At 44.9% G+C, this 19,839-nt stretch overlaps 1 protein-coding gene across 2 annotated transcripts in view; it reads right to left on the reverse strand.

Annotated features, from left to right (window-relative positions):
* Window positions 1-6,847: 6,847 nt before the first annotated feature.
* The window catches only part of TMCC1 (transmembrane and coiled-coil domain family 1), a 100,017-nt gene continuing 87,025 nt past the window's right edge, over window positions 6,848-19,839 (reverse strand). For both annotated transcript variants that reach the window (XM_009283824.2, XM_009283832.2), the window contains exons 2-4: window positions 17,999-18,933; window positions 10,804-10,939; window positions 6,848-8,054 (exon numbers count right to left, since the gene is read on the reverse strand). In XM_009283824.2, the coding sequence (XP_009282099.1) occupies window positions 7,740-8,054; window positions 10,804-10,939; window positions 17,999-18,933 (1,386 nt within the window). In that variant the 3' untranslated portion in view covers window positions 6,848-7,739. The remainder of the gene's footprint in view (window positions 8,055-10,803; window positions 10,940-17,998; window positions 18,934-19,839) is intronic.

Here is a 19,839-nt window from a genome sequence, read left to right on the forward strand (position 1 = left end):
GGGCGAGCCCCGAGCAGCCTCGGCGGCAGGAGCGGGCGGAGGACCTCGGCGCTGCCGGCCCCGCGGAAGGGCTTCGGTGAGGGTTTTTGCTAGGGCAGATCTTGCGTTCTGTAGATTATCGTGAATTAGATTACAACCATTAAAATCTTTCAGTTAATCCCCTGAAATTGAAACATTTAGATGAGAGTGGTTCAGATCACATCCCTGTGTTAGGCCCACGAAGGGCCCTCTGGCAGCACGTGTGTTGCGAGGAGCCCTGGTGCCCCAGGCAGGCGTCCTGTGCTGCGGGGAGGCCTCTGCCTCCATCCCTGCCACCCCGGCCCCAGACTTCCCAGGAGAAAACAGGATATCTCGTAGTTCAGAAGGGTCACTTGTTTTTTCTGCATGTATCTGCAGGCTCAGAGCTCGCCTCCCCGCCGGTGCTGCCTGAGCTGCCCGCCCCCCCACTCGCAGGTTTGGGGTGTTCGGGCCCAGCCACCTCCCAGACTGGCTTTTCAGACTCGGGGCATCGGGTACTCAGAGGCCGGTTTGGGGTGTTCGGGCCCAGCCACCTCCCAGACTGGCTTTTCAGACTCGGGGCATCGGGTACTCAGGCTGCAGACACACAGCCCAGCCTCTCCCGGCAATCAGCAGCATTTCCCAGCTGGGAAAGAGATGGATGGGACAGATGGAATGCCAGCTGATACTTACATTACAGTCTATTTCCAAAGAGGGAGGGAAATGCAGATCAATGCAGTTGATTTGAAATAAGCGAAAGATCTTTCAAAAGAATGTTTTTGGAAGGAACATAACCAAAGTTCCTGAGCAGTCTGGGGGAGTGCTGTTATACCCATGCTGAGCATCGTAACTGCCTCAGGATGCATGAGACAGAGAGCAGGAGGATCAGAGGGATGTTACTTCCTTAAAGATGTTTTCTGCCAAGGAGGGCTCCACCAGTGAAACGTGACTTGCTTCTCCTACGATCCCTGTAAGCAGGACATTCATTTCCCAAATACCCCACTTAGCTCTCAGGGTGTGCCTGAGGACAAGCTGTGCTTCCTGGTTCACAGTTCCTTCCCTGAGCAAACCAAAAAGCTCCCTCCCCCTCAGTCTGCTCACCTGTGTCAGCCGTCTCCCCTCGAGTGCCATTTTCAGCAAGGCCAAGGATGAATGGGACTTGTCTTGACCCACAGCTTGTGTTCACATTTAAGGGGCTGGAGAAACGTGGGTGATGCACAGGTGCGGCAGCAATGCCCGAACCAGCGGGAAACTAGAAGCCCAGTGAGTGGATGGAGCAACGTGGTGTCACACTCACGCACTTCTCTGTGCTGGCCAGACAGCCTCACGGGTCACTTCTTACGGCTCCCACTCCCTATGTATCATAGCTAGTGTCAGGCATAAAAGTTTTCTTCAAGCAATAAAATTGGAGACAGGGATGTCCTCAAGGCTGTCACGGCAGATATCTGATAGTTAACCCCTGCAGGATTTAAGTGCTTTTGAGTGTGTAGTGGAGGAACTTCTGAACTCTTTCAGACCTCTGCAAAGCAAGTTGAATATCGGCTGTGCACAGGCAGGGCTACAGGCAAACCTGCACCGGGGAGGGAGACTGAAAGCACACCACAGCTTCCCGTCCTGTTCTTGCTTTTCTCCTCAGGCAGCGGTGCCTATTTTGCATCAGCATTCCCTATTTTTCCCCTTTGGGCCATGGCTGGCACAAGGCTGGTACAAAGGCAGAGCAGGCATACATGGTGACTCTTATTCCTAAGTTCAGAGGGGATCTGGCTGGGTATCTGGCTAGGGAAAAAAACACTCAGCTGAGCTGTTTTGCCCAGGGATGTTCCATTTCACGCTAACTCAGGCAGCAGAGAACCCACTTCCCATTTCTGCTGAACTCCAGTCAGTGGGGGAGGCTCCACTAAGGCCAACAAACCACTAACCAACACTGCCTTCTAAAGGAGAAAGTGGATTTAGTGCTTGTTAAGAAGCAACTTGAAGACAGATGTCTTGTGGTAGGGAGCTGTCTGTTTGCCCAAATTTCCACTATCAACACATCAATGTGTTGCGATTTGACCTGGGAGAATGACTACTCCAGTGAGAAAGATCAGCCTCCACTGTAGCAACAAGCATAGCCATACCCTTGCCACATCCCTATTTGTCCCCGGGACCTGGGTGGAGCTATCAAACCACTTAGCACAGACTAACCAAAAAGCTGAGTAATGACTCCCAATCCTCTAAATGATGGGATTAGAACTGTTGATGTGGGCGTAGAAGGCCACTGCCTTCACCCTCGGTCATCATGCCCCCCTGTTGATCCTGAGCCATGTTCAACAACCATACTGACTCCAACTAGCACCTATCAGGTGACCGCCCCAAAAGAATGCAGAAATGTTAAACTTCACAACCAGCACCCATGTCCTATCTTGAGCCAGACAGCTCTAGCAAAAGCAGCCCCATGCACTTGGCTTCATCCATAATCTGCTGGAATTTGCATTCTGGTTGTGGGGAGACTATGGGGAGAAAATCACTGCAAACAGCTGCTTTTGGTTTTTGATCTCTTGCTGGTTTTACAGCACTTGTATCTTTTCGTGAAACAGAAAATGACTCAGTGCCTTGCCCTTAAAAAAGTTGTTGCCATTCCCTCCTCTGTTCTGTGTTCTCAAGGCCACATGACCAAAAACCAAGAGGCATGAGTATTTTCTCCATGTCAGTGAGGAATCTGCTCACTTCCAGCTTGTACAAATACTAAAGAATTCAGAAATTCTTCCATGAAACTTGGTAGACAAAATACTTATGTTTAGAATGGTGGCCCAACCAATATCATATAAACTCCCGCCTTTCCTCAGAGGAAGGGGAAGTGGGCTTTCAGTTAGTGAATGCTGTCCTACCAGCTGAATTCTTCCTCATCAAAGCTGAGCTGGGGCCCGGAGCTGCTCCATCATGAGATCCACATGAGAAATACAGATGAGGCTAGAATTGCACCTTGCTTTGCATATGCAGCTCAGCACAGAGCTGATCCTGCAATCCCAGTAAGGAAAAAGTCCAAAGAAGCAAGAGCCAGCCCCCACCCCTTCTCAACCGAGGCAGTCCAGGTTACAGACCTGCTCAGAGGTGGAAAATACAGGACCAACTCCTGGTTCTTCAAAGACAGGCACCTTTTAGGCAAGTCTTCTCATCTAATTGTACCCACCTCCAAACTGAGGCTTACAGCACTGCAGGTAGGGAGGGCAGAGAAATACCGTGATGTGCAAGCCACACAAACAGGTCAGGCATCTGCAGGAATGGCGGTGACCCTGCAGAGAGGCTGTCCCAGACTCCAGGTGGACTGGAAGGAAACAGATGAGGAAGAATGCAGTGCTGCTCTTCCTCCTCCTCTGCCCACAGAGACCAAACAATGCAGCCAATTTATTCTCGTCACGCCCAGGTGGTGTATGGCTGATTACAGGATGAAGTTTGATGATCAGATCTATGGAGAACTTGCTCAAATTTTAAGCTATTAGGGCTCAGCACAGTTTTAACACACCCCTCTTTTTCTTCCTGATCCCTTCCCCCCCCTCTCCCCCCCCCCATCCCTTTTAAAACATCCAAATTAGGCCAGTGTTAATAGCTGAGGTCTTTATTTAAAGTTTTTTATATACAGTAAAAGTGTCACAGATAAATCTGTGACAATCAGACAAGACAAATGTAAATCTCTCTCAACAATTAGCAGCTTAAGATCTATAAACTACAGTGTTACGTTCACAAGTGTCATTTCTGTACTTTTCAACCCGTGCAAGTGAGTTTTTCTGTTTATTTTTTTACACTTTTAAAACACACTTACAGCTAAGTCAATTGCCTACTACTATACCACCTGGCATACACAACACAGACACACAGGGTTTTTAACTCTTTAGCCACATTCAGAATTCACTTAAAAACTGGCAAAACTACCCAATCTTGAACCCCTTTGTAGCTTGGCTTCTTTTGTTATAATGCTTTTTTAATTAAAAAAATGCATATTTTCAAAGCTGAAAGACAGTGCTTTTCTGTCCCAGTGCAACATGTACAGAACTCAACATTTAATCTGATCAGACCCTAAGAACTCATGGAATTGGAATAAGCCAATGAAATAATTGGTGTGAGCATGCTCAGTATCATTAAACTAAACTAATGAGGCTGAGAGAAAAGAGAACTTTATAAAATTTAAAATGGTAATTTTTTTTGCATCAAGATTTTCTTTCTTCTTTATATTGAGAAAGCAAATGGGGGAAACAGATGAACTTCATTTGAACCATAGAATTTCAATGAAGAGCTGCTGCTTTTTGAACTAACACAGTCCATCATATTCTTCCCTTTTTAAATGCCAAGTTGATATGTGCTAAACGTATCTAAGCAATTTCAGAATCATTTCAACTCTGAATATGAAATGTTTTGGGAAACATTCTGCAACTCAGAGATGGTCACTAAAAAGTTTACATCCAGAAGGAAGGCTAATAAAAGGTATTCACACGCACACTCACATCCATGGCAGAAACTGTCTTCTACATGTCATCCAGAAATGCTTCGTCAAGAAAGCAAACACAACCACTTACAAGGAAAGGGAGCTTTAAAGCTAGAATCACATTTCGAACAATATAATCATTGTTAAGCTATCAGAAATCATCACAGACCTTCAAATTGAGGGAGGAAAACCCCAAAATGTTCTGCTAATGCAAAAGGCAAAACACATAGCAGTTGTGTTAAGATATGAAAAGTGGATGCAGCATCATATATGGCATTACTGCAGACAACTTTCTGGAATGGAAGGAACTGTCGAGAGAGAAAGAGACAGACAGACAGACATTGTCCAGAACCATATGTACATGGCCTTCACCAAACAGTTTTGAGGTGATAAGTTTCTATTAAGCCTGCGCCTTCTGGCAAATTAGCAAATGGTATTTACTGAAGACAACACACTGAGACACTAAATGAAATTAGGATATAAAGAAGAGGAGGGTCAAACACTTCCTTCAACTACTATGGACGAGTGGCACTGAGTGTCCAGATCCATTGGCTTTCAACTCCTTCCTGCTTTGACCACATAAAAACCTATCATGAGCAATTCTAGTGTGATCAAAACTGAAAAAACAGAGGTGGAAAAGCCAGGTTTCAGAAATAAAGACAACAAAGTTTTTCAATTATGTGCCAAATAAGTTCTTACTGTTATTCACGCCTTTGTTTCTGACAAAAACTATGTAATGGGAAGACAACGGTTACCCACGTAATTTGAATCAGCCAGAGAAGGATGGTAAACAGAAGAGTTTCGCTGGAGCTAGAAACATGGTCTAGGGAGGGAATGTTTATGCAATCTCTGCTCTGTCTGCAACTCTGTGGAAAGCATGATTATTTTTGGCTTGAGTCAGTTGCAATTGGCAATTTATGTTTTAAGTAGGACAGGAGCAGGTTAGTGCACATGGTGACAAAAAGAGAGGTGTGCTGGGATCCCTGGGGAGAGGGTACCTGAGTTCCCTGTGACTATGGAAAAAATGGGCAGAATCTCTGAAGGAAGAAGGTCAGTTGGATGGCGGAGGGCAATCAGAAGACCCTCAAGGCTGTTAATCTAGTTTGAGGAAATTTCTCAGAACCCAGAATTTGCATCATAGCATAAAGTCCTAGGCTTCTAGGACATATATAAGATGTACATGTTCTATATATGTATGATTTCAACTGGTTTAGGTCACTTGGGCAACATTTGGTTTCTAGAGGGAACTTAAGCCTGGAAGGAAGGAAAACAGTAAGATCTAGCTAAACACCATAAATGGTTTTGAAAGAGAATCCCGGAGTCTTTTTGGATTTCATGGAGACTGAAGTTGAATCTTGACTCTGTTACAGTGAAAGGGACACCAGTTAAAAAAACAGGAGAGAGTGAACGCAGATTCCTTGGACATGAAGCCTGCTTGCCAGTACCAGCAGGTCACCAGCAATAGCATGCTGCTAGGACTTGAGAGTTACATTTGAAGCTGAGATTTCCTTTAGAGCTTTGAAAAGGTATCTATACCAAGTACTTGCCCCCATGGCTGAAGAGGAGGATGCTCTCTGTGGCACACTACACAGATACAGTGTACAAAGAAGATCTCTACACAGACACACAAATGATCTTACCAGAGCCTGACAGGAGGAAAACTTTGGCTTCATTTTTTAGGGGTTTATTTAAAAATTAAATCAGAGATATTTCTAAGACAACCATTCTTTTAAGTGGACTGTTGATTCAGTATTTCTTTCCTTAAAAGAACCTGTCTTTTCCCTAGGAAGGGATGAAGAGAAATTCCTTATTCTTATCCTGAGGCCAGGAATGAGAAATGACATGGAAATGAGAAATACAAACATACTCTCCTTCACATCTGGAGAAAGAAAAAAAAGCCCTGCATGACAAAAATGTGTGAGGAAGATAGATGTTTTTCATGATGCTGCATCTGTATGTTCAGGAGGACAGATAAATGGCATATGAATAGCGCTGCGCTCCAGACAGGCTGGCACTAGAAACTACTCTCTGCCCCCCTCAAAACTGTTTCAGGACAAGACGGCTCACAATTATTCACGCATTTCTTCATTTAAAAACATCACTTCTTTATTTAAAAGGAAAAAAAACCATAATGACCCTCCCAACCCCTTCCAAAAAAACCCCCAATAATAATAATAATAATAATTATAATAAAAATAATAATAATAATAATAATAAGGCATATGAATAGCGCTGCGCTCCAGACAGGCTGGCACTAGAAACTACTCTCTGCCCCCCTCAAAACTGTTTCAGGACAAGACGGCTCACAATTATTCACGCATTTCTTCATTTAAAAACATCACTTCTTTATTTAAAAGGAAAAAAAACCATAATGACCCTCCCAACCCCTTCCAAAAAAACCCCCAATAATAATAATAATAATAATTATAATAAAAAATCCTATTAGAAACAATAAGGAAGCACTGAGAGTTTGAGTATTACACTCTTAAAGTATGCTGTTTGGATTTTTTTTAAATCTGTGAATATACATATATAAAAAAAACCTTAAAAGTGCGACCAAGGGCTTCTGCTTAAAGATAAGTATTTCAAGGACTACTTCAAAATACTGTAGCACGACTGTGCAGTTACTGTGTATGGCATGAGGCTTCCACTTCATATGCTTAGCAAAGTTAGCCAGCCTTATAGAAAGTTATTTTAAGTCAGGTTAGCACAAATGGTGAACCCAGACGCTGAGCTGGGAAAGAGATCCACACATTGTTGTTTTTCTCTTGTTAAGGAAAGAAACCACTCTGAACGCATACATTTGGACATGGAATGTGAGCAGACTTCACAGTAAAAGTTTAGTGTTACAGGTTTGCTGTGGTACCATCATTCAAGGCTGTGCACTAGATTTAGCTTTGCTCATCTTAAGCTAACCACATTCTCTTCTTCCTGACAGGTTTAGTACAGTAGTTCAAGCCACAATTTAAATTGCCCATTGGTATGCTCCAAATTTCTGTATTTTATTTATTTCTTTTGTACACTTTAAAGAATCTTAAGATTTGCATCCAAAGAGAACCATGCTACATAAAAATTATCCAGGATTCTTGCCAAAAAGAGTTCTTGAATAAAATCTAAAAAATACTATTGCAATGCATCTCGCAGAGAAAAAACGTTATTCTAAATGTAAACAAATTCACTCAGACACTTTAAAACTTCAGCGGAGTAGTTGCTGACTAATCTTTGCCACACTTGCTCACGGAGAGCACCGGGAGGAGGGCGATGCAGCCAATTCCTGCTGCCATCATCTGGGGGGAGACAAGAACCGTTCCAAGTAGCCGGTGATGGCGTCCCAGTGCTTCCACAAAAAGGCAATGAAAACCACTATAAATAAAGTGCTGAACGTCCTATTGCGAGTCTTCATAAGGGGCACGACGCAGTTGGCCACAGTGGAAACGAAGACGAGGAGGACAGCCATGACAGCCAGGAGGATGTTGATGAACTTCCCCAGCAGGTTCCTGGCCGTGGCGTTCTCCAGCCCCTCCAGCTGTACCACTTGCTGCTGCTGCTGCTGCAGCTCCATCTTGGAGATGCGGGTCTGGCATGCTTCCAGTGCCTCCTGTTGGCAAGAACACACCGCTGGGTTGCCAGCACCCCACAAGTCCACCCCAGTGGTGGACAGCCCACAGCTCGTACCTTACTGACTAGGCCAGACCAGGGCCACCCTCCTCATGCCTTACGCACCTTCTGCAGGACATGAGTCACTACACTGATTTCATACCCTGCAGCAGGAGTAGAGGAAGCTGTGCCATTTTACGTGACTGAGGGTGAGGAGCCCCTCATTAATTAGGTACTGCCGTTTATAACATACCACGTCATCTCATTTACAGAGGAGAGGCTCGACAGAGATGACAGGCTGGGCAGAAGTCAGGCTTTGTTAACACACGCATTCAGCTGCCACTTTGCACTGTCAGCTGCCACTTTGCACTGTCAGCTGCCTGTCCCTGCACATGGTGCAATGGTCACCTGAGACCTTACCATCCTTCCTGCCTTGCCATCAGACCCAGAGGGAGGAGGATGCTGACAGCCCTCAGCAATCAGACAGCCTTTGGCCAGAAAGCAGGGGGGGGCTACCCAATGAGCTGCTCACTTCAGCTTTGGTTTCAAGAGAACACTGAGGGGACAAAGGTGTTGTGTCCAGGCAGCACTCCTCCTCCTCTTCTGGGATGCGCATTCCCAGAGCCTCCCATTTCCATCACTTTTCTTGCAGCAGCTTGTGCTTATCCGACCCTCTGTGAGCCCATTCAATTCTCTAGTCAACCTGGCAGAAAACTAAGTCAACAAAAATAACTAACCAAAAAGGCTTGGCCACATTCTGCTTCCTTAGTGAGCTGAATGAGCTCAGGGAAAGGTTTGAGGAGCACCAGGGCTGGGACTGCACAGCTGGCATCACAGGAGGAAGATCTCCTCCTCCAGACTGCAGCAAGCTGTGGCACTGGCATAGCTCCAGGTGACACTGCAAGGGTTGGAGAAAGGAGATGTCTAGGAGAAGGGTAAGAAGCATGAGATTTATGAAACTGCTTCTAGGAAGAGGCAAAGCAAAAGTACGTGGAAGGAGAAGACTATACTGTACAAAGCAACATCTCTAAAGCACCACTGACTTGGGGGTGATTGTTTTCAGACCTTTTCACCATGCTGAACCTCAAGTGGACCAACCCAACCCACAGTACAACACTGGCTACATGCAGCGGGTGGGCTAGGGGTAAGGAGGAGCGTTTTTAAGACAAGTAATGCAATGAGATGTTTCTGCTCGTGGAGATACAAAGTTACAAGTTTTCCATTAATCCTCCCTCAGAGTTGCTTTTCCCAGACCTACAGGTCTGAGACCTAAAGGCCAACTTCGGGTCACATCTAGAAGTCTGCAGCAAGCAGCAGTCTCTCTCAGACTGACCACTGAAATAGGAACCAGGACTCCTTGCCTACGGGCTGAGCTCTGTCACTGTTCCTCTGCAACATCAGCCCACGCTCTTAACTAATTTTTCACGCAAGAAAACTTAACGCTTACCTTTTCCCCAGCAATGATGGGGAATAGTCTGTCCCAATTTGCAAGTTTACACTAAAAGCGCTGAATCATAAAATGAACATTAAAAAAAGCTATTGAGAAATCCCCACTTCAATTTAAGTTTTTAACCTTACTTCTTCCTGCCGTGTTAAATTAGAGAGGAGAACAACACCTGAATATTTTAGCATTCCCCCAAGGTAGAGCTGTCAGAGGCCATGGCACCACTGTCCCCAGACACAGACTTATTTTAACCTTAACTTAAAGGTCATTGTCACCTGTTACATTTCTCTGTCATTGCATCATGTCTGTGGAGGTCAATGAAACATGAGGGCTTCTCTTCAGTTATGGTTCCTGAAAGTACGGAGCAAAACTGATCAGCCTCCTCTAACAGCAAGCAACCTGGAAGGACATTGACTCAACTGGACTTGCAGCTGGATCTACAAGTGTGCCAAAAGCACAGCCTGCTCTGTCTCCAGAGGCAATCACCTGTCTGAAGCTCCTCAGGGACAGGAAAGAGTGAGCACTTTGACCTACAATTCTCTGCTCACGCTATAAATATCTCACATCAGCGATGAAAACCAAGATGCCTGCTAAAACTAGCATAAGTATTTAAAATGGACGATAGATCTGTTTCTGAATAGGCCTTTCTTTATAAGGTTTAGCGGCTGCTCAAATCATTTCCCAGGTCTTTTGCTCTGTGGAAGGCTCTCCAGCTCCATAATCTCTGTTTCCATAGCTTTGGTCTTTTACATACTGAAAGAAACTTCTCTTTTAAAAATACCTCCTTATTTGGGCAAAACCAACAACAAGAATTGTTTCCTGACTCAATGCAGTGGATACACAAAGCCATTTTTCCTTAGACATATGTGACCACTGCTCTAAAATTAGTGACACAGAAACACACCCTAAGGTCAGTTTACTGGGAATGCTACTGTAAAAAAAGTGTTCAGGTCATCAGTCTCTAATACCCTACAAAACCCTGCACAAAAAGTGGATGCAGGCTTCCACTTTGCTACAACTTATTTAAAAACTCTGCTCTGGACCAAGTGGCAGGCTTCCTCTGCAGATGAACCTGCCTGCTGGTGCATGGGCACAGCCCTTCTTCACAAAAGAAGTTACTTAGAGAGATACACGAGGGTCAGAGATGGAATAAAGGCCCTTTCAGAACTCGTCAACATGCAATTTAGCAATAAAGCTACAAGGATTAAAACCAAATATTGAATCACAGAAGTATTTCAAAAGTGAAAGAGTTACAGAAAGAGCAGGTGGAAGACAGGACTTGATTGTCCTTGTTTCTGTCACCCACCTGGATGTCCCGGGCTCGCTCATAAGACTGATAGGCAATTTTCTCCTCCATGCTGGCCAGCTCCTGTTTTAAATTGAGGATCTCATTCTGGTGGAGCTCAGTCAGGTCATTTAGCTGCTCTTCGAGTCTTTCACATCTAGAAGCAATATACATGGTACAGTAGCTTTAATGAGAAGAGGACGGCAAAATCACACCAGTAACAATCGAGCAATGAACATCATAGACTTTTTACTGAAAACTAGTGTGGCTACCTCAGTCATTACAACAGCACACATTACAATGTAAGGCCCTCTCACTGGGAATTAAGGAAATCCTTTCTACCAGGTAAGGTATGTTAATCCTGTTTCTATCCTGGGGAAAAACACACAGAGCGGTTAAATGACAACTGTCAAGTGATGCAAGAAATCAAGGACAGAATTAGAATAGAGTAAGTTATTCTCCAAACTTTTGCATAAACCAAACAGTTCCCTTCTAATACCATAAGCTCTTAAGCATTTTCATCTACACTTGGAACAGTAACAGGCATAAAAATGATACAGAAATTAAACGTGACCGATGCCTCAGAGAGCATGATGGTCCCGTCTGATCTTTACATGTGAGGTCGCATGGATATCTTTGACTTATTCTTAATTTCTCTCTCATGAATGATTCAGCTTAACTAGCAAAGACCATCATATTATTTATAAGGAGGGCACATGAATCATTAACCCGCAGGCTGATTTTTCAGTTTGCTACTGGTGAATGGACTGGGAGCAGTCCTGAGAAAGAGGGCTGCCCAAAAAACTGAGTTACGGCAATTCTGAGAGATGCAGTTTTGTTTCTCATTGAGGGAGTTTTAAATTGACTTCAGTGATGGCTCCATAATGTTATTTTAGCACTTCCAAAATACATTAGGGATACTTTGCATTTGTATGTAGCACTTCATTTTTGGAATTCAAATCTAAATTTACAAGCAACTCATGCTTCAATACCCTTTTAAAATCAGGCAAGTATTTGTATTACTTCCAAAAGGTAAACATACCCAGAGAGCTAGGCCACAGCCCAAGGGTCGGGAGCAGCAAGTTGGGCACCATCCATCCCATCCTCTTCCACCACGCTTCCCACTGGTTTCTCATTCTTGGTTCATTACGAGCGACAGCTCTGATGGCAACTAAGGTATGGGTACAGCTATTGTGGCTGTTGGGGTTTTTCCACTCTAATTTCCACTGACTGTCTTCTCATTGTAACAGCATGTAAAAAGCTTACCGTATAGCTCTTATCACCTGACCCTTGATACTAATAACTGAGAAATTTCTAAGGAATTCAACACAGAGATAATTCCTTGTTTTAATTTCAGTTCCCCTCTGACTCCATCTGAATTTAATTTATACACACACACATATAAAATGAATAAACAATATTTATCTAGAACGAAGAATTTAATTACAAGTTCTGAAACTAAGACAAAAATCCCACTTTTTTTTTTTTCCTTCAAGATTTTTGGTGCTTCACAAGCTGAATATTCAGAATCTGTAGGCACAAGCTAGCCTTTAAAAATAGTCTTGGGGTTTTTTGTTTTTAATTGAAAAGTCTGAAGAGAATTTTCATCTACGTTCCCAATGCAATATTGCTTTAAACTAAGGAGGAGTCAGACATAGCGTGACAATTTCCAGCAATGAAACACATGTGGTCAACCAGTAGTGAGACTAAGACAACCACCAGCTGACATGGCTCAGCCCAGAAAGGTGCCACAATAGCTAGCTGTGCAACCAAGACGGGACACACAAGAGAACTGGTTTCCCAAGAACGACAAGCTGCAAACAAGGGAATAGCCATATGAAGACTGGCTAATGAAGAAGGAGCCCAGATAATTAATATTGCCATTTGTTCCCACCCAACTTAAAAAAACCCAAAACAACAGCTTGCCAACAACCAAGAAATCACAACTAAACCCGCTCTAAGTCCCAAAGGCAGCATAAATTACTTGAAATATATACAGTTTGTTAATATATTACAAAATTCTCCAGTGGGTTTATTACACAAAAAGGGACTTAAGCATTTCTGAAAATGTCACGATTACGTCTTTTAACCCCCTCCCCACATAAACACCCTTCATAAAACAGCTGTTGCTAGGCAGCTTAAATCCTGTTCTTTAACAAGAAACAATTGTATTTTAATAACTTCAAAACTACCTCAATCTACAGGAAACACAAGGAAACCCTGCAAATCCGTATAGTTAAGAGTTTAAGCACAACATGATTAACAAAAGGGTTGGCTCCAGTCCTCCCTGCCCTGAATGCAGGACTACCGGCTTGTTCCCGAACCACACTTCATTTCCCTGCTTGATCCCAGAGCTTTTGCAGTTTGCACCCAAGAATCATCTGCACTTTCAGAAACTGGCGTGTTAGGCAACTGCTGGAATTGGGTTATTTAAAAAAAAAAAACAAAAAACCAACAAAAAACCCCACTACCCAAACTTCTTTTTGAAATTACACTTCCTCCATCCATCTCCTTTTCACTCCCTGTCTCTACAATTTAGAAAATGTTTTTTTTTCCTGCTGTTTTCTACTGGTGTTCGGTGTTCACAAACCCAACCTACCCAAACTTCTTTTTGAAATTACACTTCCTCCATCCATCTCCTTTTCACTCCCTGTCCCATTTATCTACAATTTAGAAAATGTTTTTTTTTCCTGCTGTTTTCTACTGGTGTTCAGATTTGAAAAGCTAAGAGGGGTTCATGTGACTTACAGGGCCCAATGCCAGGGTTTTCCTATTGAAGGATGGTTCACATTTAACTGAGAGTTATTACAAAAATAAAAGGGATAGGACACCTGTCAAGAGGGTTAAGATTATACTCACACTTCCCTCTCTAACGTATGAGTGTCAGTGTCTATGCAACAGACTCTAAACTTGTCTGTGAACACAGCAGTGCCTTGAATGATCAAATCCCACTTTATTTCAGGTACGGAAAATGCCTCATTAGAGTCCAAGAATTATTTTTTCACTAGCTAAAATGTGATATTTCCCCTTAAAATTACTAGCCTCTAGATTAACAAGCTCCAGCACAGAAACTTTTCTGTATAGCAGACTAGTGCCGACTGCCACAAGTTCATATGGAAGACACCCAGTATACCGCTGGGGTGCTCAGCTGAAGTACGGGACATGGGGACACTTCATTTAAAAAAGCCATGTCAGATTTCCACACATTTTCTGAGGCTTGCTGTTTGGGAATCAGGGAACTGATTTGAAAAAGGCTAAGAAACACAATTACGATTATCTCATTTTTTAAGAGCTTTAAGGCATTTTAAGGTAATAGCTGCAAAATACACAGCTAATACAGCATATGTAAGGGAGAGACATGATGATGAAGACATTTTATCTGCACTCAGTAAGTGCTCTGGCAAGTAAAGAAACTGACCAAACTGATGCTAAAAGATCTTCACATTACACTGTGACTGGAGTTTAATACCTCTCTTCAAGTATCTCTCAAGATGGACCTTTTTTTTTATAGCTATGTCATACAAAATCTCACCTGATCTTTATTTTTATGTTACTGAACACACTGCTTTCCATAGCAGAGTAATAGCTAAAACCAGTATCTATTTGCACTATACTCCAAGTCTTCTATATCTAGATGATACACAAGGGACGCAGCTTGCTCCTGAGGGAGCACGAGCTGCCCTCAGTGCCTGCATCATACTGTGCTTCCAGCTCCGAACCTCCCCTGGCGGAAGACGACAGCTTTGCAGGACCGTTTTAATGCTTTCATGGCTGGGTGAGGATCCACCTGACCCAACACGCTGCCTTCGCTGTGCGGACACACTCCAGAAAGGCCTCTTCAACCCTTCTAGACCTCAAAGGTTTAACACATTTGATCTATTTTAAAATAAATAGTGAGAACAGACTGAGGTCCAACAATTAGACTACAGCAAGAATCAGATAAATGAAAGCACCAGCGCCTAGCATTTTGGCTTACGGATTTCTCCTGACAGGAGCATGGGAGACCTAAATGCCCTTTCCAAGGATGCCAGGCTTGGGAAACCCAAACCCTCAGACTGGCCACGCTCCAAATATGTCAGCTCATGATTTCACTGTATACAAACAGGTTCCTAAAGGGACACTCAAGATGAAAATATTCAGCAGGAGCTTTATTTCAGTCTCAATAGCACAGAAAGTCCCTGCTTGTATCAGTAAACAACTGCCACCTTCCAACCGATGAGATAAGCAACAGGCTGTTTCAGCGCCTGCTCCTGGTGCAGAAGAAACGCAATGATGGCCAAGGCGCCGCCAGAATCTTCCTTCCTCGATGACTCAGCCCCGGCGGAGCAGCGCGGTGCTCCGAGGCTGGCACATGCTGCCAGCAGGCAGGCAGAGCAGCACAGCCCGCCCTGGCCTTGCCAAGGTGTCACCAGGCCAGCCCAGGCACCCTGCAGCACCAGGGTGGGAGAACTGGAGCGACTGCACCAGCAAGTCCCTGCCCTGGAGCCAGTTAGCAAACTGGCAGCTACACAGATTGATAGGCAAGATCTGGAAGTAGGGAGAGGGAGGGAGGAGACTGAGGAGGTCATGGAAAACCTGTGAGGCAAGCCGTGGCTGATAAACAGAAACTGCACGAACACACAAGGAAAAAAGACCAGAACTTGCAAAAAAGTAGAACATCTAAGAAAGAGGAAATGGACCAAGACTGTGTGAGAAAATGTCACAGCACGTGCTTTGTTCCAGCTTCCAGGTACAATACAAATACTCAGTGTTGCCCTACGAGCAAAGGCTTCTCCAAAATACTTTTTTTTTTAAGCTCTAATTGAACTCAGCGCATGTTTTTGAAAGCTTCCCAGAAATAGAGCAGAGTTACGAGGTATTTATAGCTTTTAAAGCCAGTTATGATTAATGTGAATCCCCAGCCTCCCAGCTTCAAACCACAACCTCCATTCCCATCTTTTCATTTTTTCTGAAGAGAGTTGAGGAACAAGAGGGGTTCCTAGTTGGAGGAACAGGTGCCAGCCCTCTCCGCCAAGGCAGCAGCATCCTCGCTGCCCTCAGACACATCACGTAACCTTTCAGTTCTCAGGGTGATATTGGCTTTTATCTTCATGATGTTTTAAAATAGAGAAGCTATCAAACTAGAATCTAGATTTGTACAATAAGGTATTAATCTTGCTGTGATTAACCCATGAGCTCCTTGCAGATTGTGCAGTTACCCGCTCACCTCTGAAAGCCTGCAGAGGCAAGGGCACTTAGTGTGGTTTAACTGGTCCTCTTTAAAGGTCACACCTTTAATTAATTTGCATCAACATTCCAAATGGCAGGTCTAAATTACTATCTTTTTAAGCATTTATAAGCCAAATACAGATTCTCCCGGAAGCTTTTTACTCCAGGCTGCCTTGGTTAGTGGTTAGGCTCTGGGCTCACCTGGGGGGAGCACTCAGTAAAGGTTAACGGCACGTGACAGATATGACTTCATATTGCACTAGTATGAGGACCTATGTGAATGTTGCTAATGAGTTTCAGGGAATAACTAGCCAGTTTAGCTGACAACATACATCAGTCCCCAAAGTCTTCTATTGTACTTTCAGGCTGCACCTTCAGCTGTACTGTGCTTGCATATAGCGTTCCACCATGAATAGCTGCTGCTGTGCGTGTGAAACAACCTACACAGCAACAGACAACAGGACCCCTCTCCGCTGGGGAGTGGAAGATCAAACTCCACATTGCTTCGTTATGTGACTTCATGACAATGAGGCACTAGGAACCAAAGTTGCTGTGCTGGGCACCAGTTTCAGTCAAATCGCTGATTGTTGCAAAGCGGGATTAGAAAGTGGTGTTGGTCTGGCTTTGTCTACCCAAGCTTTGCAAAGCACACAGAAAGCTTGCTGTCTCTACAAGATCCTAGCAGGCTAAGCCATTTCAAATGTTTTTCCAGTGATCTGGCACCAGCATGTCTAAAGAGCTGTAGGGCAACTCCATGTCGTACTGTGCAAACCAACGCAGCAGGTGGCACACGTACTTCAGAAAGGCTGTCCCCCAGCAGCTCTGCTGAGCCTCACAGCTTGTGCTTCACGGCCTGGCCAAAGTGACGAAGGCCATAAGCAACCTCATTACAAAAGTCTACTGTCCTCCATCAGAACGAGGACTTGGGCCCCTTGCATTTGTTATTTAAAGTTTAAAAAGCTCAGTTTAAGAATCCCGTTGATGTAGACTGCAGTGCCCTCAACAGCTGCAGAAGGGCAGTTGGTAACTCTTCCCTCTGGAGCCTGGGGACAAGCCCTTGCTCCCAGCGTGTGATGGGGAGGATGCAAGACGTTCTTCTGGACAGCATGGGGCAGCCTGCTGAGAGCTCTCTCCCACCCAGCAAGGAAGGGGAAGGGAAAGCGTTCCCTCAGCACCTCTCCATGGGTTGCTTTCCTCGGTGGAGAGGTGGGGGTACCTTCAGGGTGGTGTAAGGAGCCGGCTGCCATACCATACTGTCAGGTTGCCTCCCTGAAGCCACTGTCACCTCTCCCCTGTGACCTGATCAGGGACCAGCAGTACTGCAGCAACTCCTCCACCTTTCCATTCCTTCCAGCGAGGGGAAGGCTGATGGAAACATGGGTTACCCACTTCTAGAGCCATGTGACCTCCATGACAAGGGCACTGCAAATATCTGACACTGAATTTAACTTCATTTCATTGAACCCTGCCACTGTGGGGCTACGCACAGAATGGAAGGGGATATCCTAGTTTTGGCACATGTACAAGATCATGTCTTTTTGGAGAGCCCTAAGCAAGCTGGATACCTTTCTCTGGTAGATATGGATCTGAGTGTTGGAGGAGGCAGGGTCAGGATACTGTCCACATGTAGTTCCCTGTCTCTTGCCTTGACCCAAACCTTTGCAGGATTTTTGCAGGGCAAAGCACTGTCTGGATAACAGTAACTGCATCAATGTACTCCTGGTCTTTTGGGACACCTTTCTAAACCTCTTTGGCTTGACTTTTTATCTTGAAAACACTACGAAATAACCTTTTTCCTTACTATTTCTTTCTTGTACAGAAAGGGCGATGAGCAGCAAGATAACAATATTTACAAAAGACAGCGCTGGGAGGGTGAAATCCTGAGAAGACCGCAGAACTTCCCGTCTGAATCAGGCTGCTGGGAACAGCCTGCTGAGTAGTACTATCCAGGACTCTGGTGCTCTGCAACTCACTATTTAATTCTGAAACAAAGTACAAAAGTACATACCTGTACCGCTCCTCCTGCAGAGTCTGCATTATTAATGAGTAATCCCTCTGATAGCGAACCTTAAGGTCCTCAAATGATTCTTCCAGTCTTGCCTGTGTCTCTCGAATTTCTTGAATCTCATGCAGTATTGCATCAAACCCTGAGCTCTGCATATCCAGAGTGTTTGTTTTGGAGCTAGAAGCTCCCACAGGGCCCCCTGTTGTGCTGTTGGCTCCCACTGAGCCCGACGTGGCACTGGAGCAATCCTCTTCGCTGCCATATTTTGGGCTTGACTGAAAGTTCTGAATAACACCTAGAGCCTTACCTCCTGTCCCATCTTCCTGGCCTTCTTCTAAGGAGTCTTTCAGATTAGCAATATTGTCTGCACTCCCAAACTTGTTCCTTATGAGGGAGGCAATCTCCCGGGGTTTAGAAACCACAGCTCCTGCTGCTGAATGCGTGGCTTGGGAGAAACTGGAAAGCCCACCTTTTACACTGTCTACTACTCCCTCACTGAAGCCCGTGACTTTTGCTCCAACATCTTTCAAACCCTGATGCATATCCCTGAAGACATCCTTCGGCTGCCGAGGGATCCCATTCTGTTCAATCTCTCGGAGCTTTCGATGGCAATGTTCTAGTTTCTTCTGCAGCTGCAAGATGGTCTGGGCTGACTTTTGATTTTTTTTCTCAAACACTTGCTTAATGCGGGCGCTCTGCTGCTTGTCTGCATTGTTGGCCAGTTTCAGGTACTCTGCCACATTGTCATCACGGGCTGTTTGTTCAATTTTGATCTGCTCGGTCAACTTCAGTATCTTCTGTTGCAGGTGTGTGATAGCCACTTTTGTACGCTGAGGATCTGGGGTTCCGTCAACAGAGTCTGCATTGATGCTGCCATCAGTGCTCGAGGCCACTGCACTGGACGTCTGTGCTAAGCTGCTGACTTCCAATCGCTCGATCTAGGCAAGGAGAGAGAGAAATATAAGCACTAATCACCAGCTTCGCTAATAAAAAACCTTTCCTTCTTTGTGCCAACCAACTCAACAAGTGGATGTCATGCTGCAAAAATGCACCTTTTTTCAGCTGGCCAGGGTACGGTATCGATCAATTGAGCTTCGTATGCTTTACAGACATCTAGTAAAAGCTGAGAAAAAAGGAAAACCCCTCATACTTAAGCCAACTTAATGGCCTCAAACAAGCAAAAACTCAAGCACAAAGCAAGACAGGGCACCCAAGTTTGGCAGGCTGAGTTCTCTGAAGTTTCGGTGTAAGGCCAGTAGCTCTATCAGCTGGCGAGTAAAAAGAGAAAGTAACCGTGAAAGAGCAAAAGCCACACAGATTAAGGATAGAGCAAGCCCAAGTTATTCCCAGTGCTTCACCTGTTTGCATGAAAGCAAGCAATAATGAAACTTGCCAGAAAACAAAAGATCTACTAAGGCCAGTGCTTAAAACAGAAATAAAGAGCCCTTCAGACCTCTGAAAACATGCCCTGCCTCACGCTGTCAGGCCTGCAGTGCCTGCTGTAAGCGATAAACCCTGCGAGCAGGTGCCTCCAAGCAGAAGGAAAACAGCAAGTTTAGAAGGACAAACCCCATTTTTAGCCAAAAAAAGAGTTAAATGCTATTTCGGCACAAACGGACCACACGGAGTAACCAAAACGAACACCGACGTTTTCCCCTGGGCTGGGAGGAGGAAGGACCAGGCAGTTCAGCTGCACCACGACACTCTCCTTCCTCGGGCCAGGTGCGCTTTTAACGCCCCGGGTCAGCAAGGGCCAAGCCACCGCGGGACCAGCCGGCTCAGCCCCGGGGTCGGTGCCGCGGTGGGTCCTCCGGCCGAGGAGAGCCCGCGGCGCCCCCTCGCTG

The sequence above is a fragment of the Aptenodytes forsteri genome, unplaced genomic scaffold (genome assembly GCF_000699145.1).
Source record: "Aptenodytes forsteri isolate BGI_AS27 unplaced genomic scaffold, ASM69914v1 Scaffold267, whole genome shotgun sequence".
Taxonomy (NCBI): Eukaryota; Metazoa; Chordata; class Aves; order Sphenisciformes; family Spheniscidae; genus Aptenodytes; species Aptenodytes forsteri.